The sequence below is a fragment of the Limulus polyphemus genome, unplaced genomic scaffold, assembly GCF_000517525.1.
Source record: "Limulus polyphemus unplaced genomic scaffold, Limulus_polyphemus-2.1.2 Scaffold1999, whole genome shotgun sequence".
In the NCBI taxonomy this organism is placed as follows: Eukaryota; Metazoa; Arthropoda; class Merostomata; order Xiphosura; family Limulidae; genus Limulus; species Limulus polyphemus.
The window spans coordinates 49,881-57,451 of NW_013667609.1; the positions used below are offsets into that span (position 1 = coordinate 49,881).

Here is a 7,571-nt window from a genome sequence, read left to right on the forward strand (position 1 = left end):
GCCATTATTAGTCTCAAAGTGGGTTCCTCGTCATCAAAATAGTAAGTTCTATCCTTGAGAAAGGTAGACAATTTGTGGAGAAAGATTTTTCATTGGTGAACCCATAATGGTTTTCTCTTTTATGCGATATAACATATACATATTAAAACAAGATTATTATATGTTTCACAAGTACATCATTTATTCATGACGATGGTTTTACCAGTAAAGGTACAGACTATTAAGGTTTTTCTTCATAACCCATTCAAGCCGTCTCCAGCCATTATTAAACATTAGATAAATTATGACTTAAGTATGAAATATCACTCAGCATAACTTGAAATAAATTATACACAAAGATAAATTTCAATAAACCTCATAATTTTGAATATAGTACAGTATTATTAGGAAGCATGGCTTTCATCTTATTCTGTGATATATCTGAAGTTTTGAATTTGCACATAATACAATAAATGACAGGTATAATGACAGGTATTTTTACTACTGTTGTCTTAACCCTATGTGTATAGGTGGGGGTCAAAATGTGCATGTCATTACCTTTTACAGAGTTACATTCAAAGTTTAATCAAACTACTTTATTATCAACTTTAGAACCACCGAAATGCATTTCTATAGTTTTTTTTTTTTTTTCATTATCCCTGTATATTTTATTTGGTATTTACTCTTACCATGCACTTTTACTGAATCAGCAATGTTGGGTAAAATGAGAAGCTGATAACTGTGACATCAAATATGTAATATCATTTTGAATGGCACTCTGTAAAAAGTTGTGCACTTGAACCCTACCTGTGAACATAGGGTGAATGAAATAATGATGGTATACTCATAACCTGTTGATCACAGTCAATGAAACCTATCAGATTGATTCACTAAAAAACCCTATCAGTTGTGTACTGATGATCTGATATTACAGTACCATAGTGGTGGTCAGTCATGTGGTATGTGGTCAAACTCATTAAATCCTTATTGGAGGAGTTTATAGAGAAAGTACTCAGTATTGACTCAGATCTTTCAAGAACTTTAAAGTTGACAAAACATATTAGATTGACTGGCCCTCTTAGTGCTATAATTGGAGGTTTGTGTATAGATATCTTGCACCAACAGGAAGGAATGTTTGTTTTTAGTTGTTTGCTTTTGTATCTTCATATTTCAGTATTAAATTAAATAGATGATAAACTAACCCTTGTATGGAATATAACAATACAGAATAAGTAGGACAATATGAGGTATTACAGGTTAATAGCTGTAATATGAAATACTTTTATCTTAATATTTGAACAACCTTTTTTATATTTTTTCTTTATTATTGTTATGTTTTGTATGATGTAAAAGATGTTTTCAAGTTCTACATTTTATATTATTAAACCACATAGTTTTTACTTTTTTGTTCTTAAGACCCCTGCTCCAAATGCTGCCAGTGTAATGAAGAGTCCCAGTCAAATTCCTGCTGAATCAGTATCTCCAAGTAAAAAGAAAACTTCCCCAGGAAAAACACCAGTATCAAGAAAAAAGTCGTTAAGTAAAAGCCCTCCATCTCTGAAAAAAGTACCTGAAAAGACTGTAACAAAAAGTCCTAAAAACTCTTCCACTCCATCCCCTAAAAATATTAAGAAACCTGGTAGGTAATAAATTTTGGTTCCATATTTATTGCATTACAAATTATCGCTATTACTGAGTTGTTTGCTAGTATGAACTTGAGTATTGGAGATGATTTTGAAGTCAATTTTAAAGATTAATTATGAGAATATAAATAAGAACTCCATTTCAAATATTGTGTTTGGAAGATTGTATTGCTGTAGCTGTTTTAAATGATTATAACTTTGTTAGTTTATTCATGTAAAAGAAACTTGGTAATATTATCTTGTTACACAGCTCCATCCTCTTTGTGGACTTCAGATTGAGTGTCAGCTTAACACAATGGCAACTCCTGAAATTACTCTAACAAAAGTATCAAGCTATCACTTAAAATCATACATTTTTCTACAATGTATGCAGAGTGTATTAGTTTCAAAACAGATGTCAGTTTTATAAAAAGAAATATGTTTAAAAGAGAAATGTTTAATAGCAACCTCATGTAAAAGGATAAAATTTTAGAAATAAGAACTCAGGTTAGGAAAGTAAAATTTTAGAAATAATATTTTGTACAAAACTCAAAATCTTCAAAACGTTTTTATTTTTCAAATAATATAACAGCTTAAAACCTCATTGAACAATGCTGTTTTGATGAATAATAGAATAAAAAATTCTAAATGTTGGTCTTCAGTACTTGCATGTGTAAAAGAATTTTATAGATTACAAAATGGCTTTAAGCCTTCTGATTTCTCTGAATTGTTTTTAAAGTCCAAAATTAATCTTGCATGGTTTTTTGAACATTGTTCTAAAGTTATAAATCTATACCATATGATTTTTACGAACAACAGATATGGTGCTTTTATCATACTTATTGGTAGCTGCTTTCTAACAGAGCAAAGAAATTGAGGTACCAAAACAGTAGAAAAGCAGTAAATCAGTTCTTATTGTGCAATGTACTATATAGTTAATGTAATTTTACATAATTTACCATATTTGCAAATTTGGAATTAACTTTTTGTTTCATGAATTTTCAAGTATTTAGTAAACATAATGTATTGTGCTTCAGAAACTGTTTTAACAGTTATATATTCTTCAGATTTCATAGATAGCTAAAATATTTTTTCACAGTTTTTTTTTCCCCCTGAGTGAGGCAAGGCCCAGTAGTAGGTGTATTCAATTATGGATCCAAGGACCTGTGGTTTACATCACCTTTTGCAAAATCATACTCCATACTTTGGGGACATGAGAGAGTTAAAAGAGTGAAGTCAAATCCACTAATTAATTACAGTAGTCTAAGAGTTGGCAGTGAAAACTGTTGAGTAGCTTCCTTCCTTTCAACCTATCAGCTCAAAATTAGAAATGACTAATGTAGATACCCCTTGTATAGTTTTGTGTAAAATTTTGAAAAGTGTTAAAAGCATTAATTCAAAATAGTATGAATTTCAAAGATGTGAATTAAAGTTCTTTACATTTAAAAAGTTATAGATAATAAATATAATGCAGTTTTTATCCCTATTTTTAGGTTCCAGCAAAAAAAAATCACCAAAATCAGGAAAAGTTTCTGTGGAAAAACGAAAACTTTCACCAAATATTGATGATTATGGAACAAGCACAAAAAAGAAACGGGTATCATTTGGTCCAGTGTTGAGTCCAGAGCAATTTGATATCAATATGCCTCCCTCTACCCCCCTGAAAAGAGGTAGTTTTCCCTCACGAAGAACATCTGTTCCTAACTATTTTGGTTCGCCAATTTTAACACATTTTGCAACCTTAAGGAAAGGCCGCGTGTCTGAAGTTCCTCGAGAACTTAAAATCAACGAAGAATCACCACAAAAAAAATCATCATCTTCACCCAAAAGACTTTCTTCTGAAAATAACCAAAAAGAGAATGCTCTCTCTAAAAAATCATCTAAGTCACCAGGAAACAAAAAAATGGCTAGTCCATCCATTGCTACATCCCATGCTGTAAGTGTTAATCATCTAAATGAATCCATTTCAAAAACATTGAAAGTAAATACATCACTTGTACAAAAGCCTGCAAGTGTCAAAGGGTCAAAAATTAGGCCCAAAGCTTTTTATGCATCTACAAAAAAACGTATTTCAATGCCTAATCAGTTACTTAAACAGAAGTATGAATCTTCTATGACCAAACGAAGAAATTCTGATTCAAACATAAAAAGGAGCACAAAAAACAGTCATTCATTAACTAGTTTAAGAGAAGTGAATAACAAAGACTCATCAGATAATTCAACAAATGGGCCTATCTCTGTAACATCTAAAAATGACAAAGAAATAGTTTGTAATAAATTGAAAAACTTGCCAAATTCACATGGCAGATACAAAACAAAGAAGATTTCTTTGACTCCCAAGGCTTCTCAGGGAGCATCAGTGTCTATCTCCAAGAATTCAGTTGAAGCAATAAAAAAACCAGTAAGAAATTCTAGAAGTCCTAGAACTATTGAGAAAAGATCTTCAATTTCATTATTATATGGGGTTAAATCACCACAAGTAAAACAAATACTGAAAGCTAGAAAAGTAAGGTCTGTGAGCCCTCAATGCATTCAAGAAAAGAAGGCTCTGAAATCCTCTTTATTGGATATAACTTGTAATGGAAATAAACAGTTATCGTCATCCTTTAATGAAATGTCGCTTAAAAACAGTCAACCAATATCTTTAACTCCATCCAACTTAGGTTTATCCAAGAGAGTAAGCAGTAAAACACCACCATCTTTAACCAGTCCTGAAATGGGTGAAACAATAACTAGAAGCTCAGCTAAAAAAAGAATGATTTCACCCAAAGTAGTTACACCAGTATCAAAACCAGCAACACCTTCTGACAGTAAGAAATCAGCTGTACATGCAACGAAGATCTTGACTCCTTTAAGTAACATAAACAAAAAAACAACTCCAAGAGTCAAAACTGGTAAAACCCCAAGAAAGTCTCCGAAAACTGTTAACAAACAACTATGGTCAGAGGTTTTAAAGAAGGGTCTGATGCAAAAGGGCATTGTTGCAACCAAAAAAACGGCCAAAAAACTAGCTTTAAAGAAGTCACTAAAAACGACAAAGAATCAAGTTAAATCCCAAACGGCTACTCCTTTAAAGGTAAGACTTCACATTTTCTGAGGTTGAGGTAATACTGTTTAAAACAGTACATAGATCAAATTAAAAAGTAAAGTGTTGTAATAGATTGATTTCACATAAAGAAAGTCAAACAAGATCATATGAAGATGATTGTAATTTATTTAGATATGGAAATTCTTTAATGACTTCTCATCCTAAAATACAAGTGGTCAAGGATGTATAGTTAATAAAGTGTTTAATACATCTAAAACTAAATCATTGAATATGAATTAGCTGCTACTTTGCAGCTGCTATTAACTTCCAAAGAAATTATTCATTAAACAATCCTTTGAATTTTTTTACACGTTTTTGTGGTCAGCAAGTTTGAATACTAAGATGTAGACAAGGTTATAAAATGTATATACAATGTATAAATTTTTTATTTACCTTATAAACATGTAAGTAGGGTGCTGCACACACGAAGCTCTGTATTTGAACACATAGCTAGCTAACTTTAATTTATTTTTTCTGTTTAAGTTTGTTGTCAAAACAAAAATTTGTGTTCCTTTCAAATATGCATTTTAAAACATAAATAATAAATAAATCATTTGAATAGAATGTCCAAAATCAACTGTAATTTAACTGGCTTTCTACCTAAGCTATAAGTAGGTTTAAAGAATTGTTAATGCTATGAGAATCAATTTCTACTACAGAACACACATCAGTCACTTCCTTTGTTGCTGGTAAACTCAAAAGAATGGTTGAAAGCTTAAAATAGAAAATAAGCTGTTTCTGTTGGCTATAAACTTGTACTTCAAATAAAAATATATGGTTTTGAAAATTGTCTTGAAAGTTAGGGATAAATGAACAAGGCTTCTTTCATGGGTTGGGAAAATGTGGTAATATTTCACTAAACAGGGAAGTTAGAATATTGAAACTGTATATTTGAATTTGAAAATATATCACAGATTATGTTACCTTACAAAGTAATAGGAAGAGACTTTAGAGCACTTGCATGTCACATGACATCAAATATGGAGACAGGGTAAAAAACAGGAAAAATATTCCTAGAGTCAGGGTTTTTTTTGCTAGTCATCACTAACAAAAATGTATTGGGTATATCCTGAAAAATAAAAATTTCCACCAAACTACTCTCTCTCTAAGTTTGTGTAAATGTAATTGCATGTCAGCTTACCTGTGTTATATGGAATTGCCTATTTGTAATTATTTTTCTGTGGTGATACATGGCTAGAGCTTGAAAATGAGGTTACTTAGTGCTCTTTTGTGAAATGAAATTTGTAGTATAAATTTTGGTTGTATTTCAGTTATCAGAACTTCTAATAAACTATATGTACAGGTTTTATATGAGGCATAGTGCATAAGAAAAAGCTATTATATGAAATTATTTGCAGGATAAGACCTTGAGAATCATTTGAAAGCTCTGTTTTACATTCTACATGATACAGCTGCTAGATGATTAGATTATACAGAGATAACAGAAGAAAGGGAAATCTGTTTGATTCAAAGAAGATATATAAATTATTACAAATTGTTTTTATGGTGAAATGTTCATCTGAATCGCTATTTTTGCAACAACAATCATAAATTTAAACTAAAAGGCATGAATCTGAAACTTTATTATATTTTACTGACACTATGGCACCCCACAAGAAGTTGGTTCGAATTTGATATCTGAAATGTTAAATTTTGTTTTGCATCCAAAATTCCAAAAAGCTGGCTTTACTGATCTTTTATTTATTTTTTGTTGATTATTATTAGATGTATAAGTTCTTAGGTATGATGGTATTAGACATATCTTCTAGAGTTTCCTTTGATATAGATTCATTCATCGTATATTTCTTTATCCTTTAAGTTTCTATAAAACAAGCAAAGACTTTAGTAGAAGTAAAAGAAAACTTAATTTGGCGAAATATTTTACAGGAAGTGTGAGGAAAAAGGCTTTCTTAAAATATATTTTCATTAAGAATATAAAGATGAATATCAATCTGAAAAACTTGTGAATTTGTTGATCCAAATATCCTGATTTCTAAAATCAAAAATATGGAAATAGACATTATTTGTGAAAGATGTTCATTGCTCAGAATTTACAAATGTATTGGTTTAATTCAAACAGAAAAATAGTTGCATAGATTTCTTATTTTGTGTTTTTTTATGTGCTTTTTCTAAAATCATCTTACCTTTTTTATTTTTGAACTCATTACAACAGTTTGTGTTTGTTATACTTGGGTGATGGCAAATGTATAATTCTGTCAGTCATCAAAACATTATTTTGTTTTCAATATTTTATAACTTGGTAAGGTTCAGGATAAGGAGTTTAGTTCATTTCAATATAAACTAATAAAAATGGTATGGAAACTGTTTTAATTTAAGTTTTATAAAAAAAACAAATGTGTACCTTAATGTTCTGTATACACCCTGGGAGAGAGAGATATTTTTTTTATGTTTTCTTTTGAATAATATTAAATAATACAAAATTTGAATTATAAACTACATTCTAATAGTAGTTTTACTGACATACATCCATAATACATAATAGAGTTCAAATTTTGAACATAACTGTAAAACATTGTGACATTCACAAAACAGCCAGGATTGTTCTTAAAGGGGTAAGAGAACTTGAAAATCTTGTGTAGGTTATCATTCAATAACAGACTTGTACCTTACCTTTTGAAAGCAATATCAAATGATAGGTAGTTATTTTTTTACCCAATGACAAATTTGGGATAGCTACTAGTATAAGTTCTGTATTATGTTTTCTTTTCAGATGCTTCAAGATCTCATATTTTAATTATAAGTAACAGTGTTTTCATTTTAACTATACACCTGGAAAAAAGTTAAGCACCCCCGTGTTTTTTCATGTGATTTGGATTCGACGTTCTTGTGACTGATTATAAATTACCATTCAATCTAAACGT

At 30.1% G+C, this 7,571-nt stretch overlaps 1 protein-coding gene across 3 annotated transcripts in view; it reads left to right on the top strand.

The window, feature by feature from the left end:
- Nucleotides 1–7,571, top strand: part of LOC106465611 (proliferation marker protein Ki-67-like) — a 79,346-nt gene that overhangs the window by 44,101 nt on the left and 27,674 nt on the right. For all 3 annotated transcript variants that reach the window (XM_022393535.1, XM_022393534.1, XM_013925847.2), the window contains 2 exons: nt 1,396–1,618; nt 3,095–4,677. In XM_022393535.1, the coding sequence (XP_022249243.1) occupies nt 1,396–1,618; nt 3,095–4,677 (1,806 nt within the window). The remainder of the gene's footprint in view (nt 1–1,395; nt 1,619–3,094; nt 4,678–7,571) is intronic.